This window comes from Chinchilla lanigera, unplaced genomic scaffold (assembly GCF_000276665.1).
Source record: "Chinchilla lanigera isolate Chin_1 unplaced genomic scaffold, ChiLan1.0 scaffold00020, whole genome shotgun sequence".
Lineage (NCBI taxonomy): Eukaryota > Metazoa > Chordata > Mammalia > Rodentia > Chinchillidae > Chinchilla > Chinchilla lanigera.
In genome coordinates this window covers 97,110-98,181 of record NW_004955421.1, presented here as the reverse complement: position 1 = coordinate 98,181, position 1,072 = coordinate 97,110, and the positions used below count along the sequence as shown (strand labels likewise).

Here is a 1,072-nt window from a genome sequence, read left to right as displayed (position 1 = left end):
GCGCGTCCGTTCTTGGGCGGCGGCTCGTCGGCCGTGGCCACCACGGCGTCAAGCAGGTTGCTGAGCAGGAAGGCGGATGAAGGCAGCGCGTCCATGCCCGCCGCCTCGGCCAGCACCACTTTCTGGTCGCACACCGGGCAGCGCAGCTTGAGAGGCTCTCCCGGAGCGCCGCCGCCCGCCGCGGGCAGCCGGTGCGCCTCGAGGCAGGGGCGGCAGAAGGCGTGCAGACAGGGCAGGACGTGCAGGCGGCGCGCCGCCGCCCCGGGACCCCCGCCGCCGCCCGCGGACGAGGTGGACGTCTGCGAGGACGAGGATGACGCGGACGAGTTGGAGGAGAGCGGCGCCGGCGAGCCGCACATCTCCTTGCAGAGCAGGCAGATCTGGAAGTCGGTCTCGGGAAAAGAAGCCATTTGCAGCCCGGCCCAGAGGAGGGAGGAGACCAGAGAGGAGGAGGAGGTGGGGAAAGATCGGACGAGGTGGGTGGGGGAGCCACCGACTCACTCAGAAAAATGCATCGATTAGGCCTGCAATCCGGGAGCCGACACCAGAGCGACGCAGGCTCCTCGACCTCCCCACGTCCGGCCCGCGCGTCGCCAGCCCCAACACTGCGGGCATTAAATGCCACCCTCTCGGAGCGACAGATTCCTGCCGGAGGACGCGAGGGCCCGAGTACTCTCCGAAGCGGGAACGCGGAACAAGCCCCGACACGCGAAGGGCGAGCTGGGGCTTGGGAGGTCAGCGTGCTCCCTGGAGCCAGCCGGGGCTTCGCTCTGCGCTAACCGAGGAGTCCCCAAATGGAGAGTCCGCTGTGCAACCCCAGTCCCGGCGAGAGCAGAATTTGGTTCGACGAGTATGTGGTGTGTTGCTTTCCTTTAAACGGATTTAGTCTGTTGAGAGGGGAAGGCGCCCCGAACTCTTAAAGGCGAGAGCAGCGCGTCGCCAAGCCGGTGTCCCCCCGCGCGACGCCGGCCGCCCCACCACATGACGCGGCGGCCAAGGGCTCCTGGGTGGCCCGGCGTTCAGCGCTCGGGGCTGGCGCACTGCCGGGCGCAGCCTCTCCTGCAGGGCGGTG

General features: G+C 68.9%; 1 protein-coding gene across 1 annotated transcript in view; it reads right to left on the bottom strand.

The window, feature by feature from the left end:
• Trim71 (tripartite motif containing 71, E3 ubiquitin protein ligase) overlaps nt 1-1,052 on the bottom strand; it is a 77,197-nt gene extending 76,145 nt beyond the window's left edge. Inside the window, exon 1 of the mRNA XM_013513644.1 lies at nt 5-1,052. Within this exon, the coding sequence (XP_013369098.1) occupies nt 5-410 (406 nt within the window). The 5' untranslated portion in view covers nt 411-1,052. The remainder of the gene's footprint in view (nt 1-4) is intronic.
• Nucleotides 1,053-1,072: the final 20 nt, after the last annotated feature.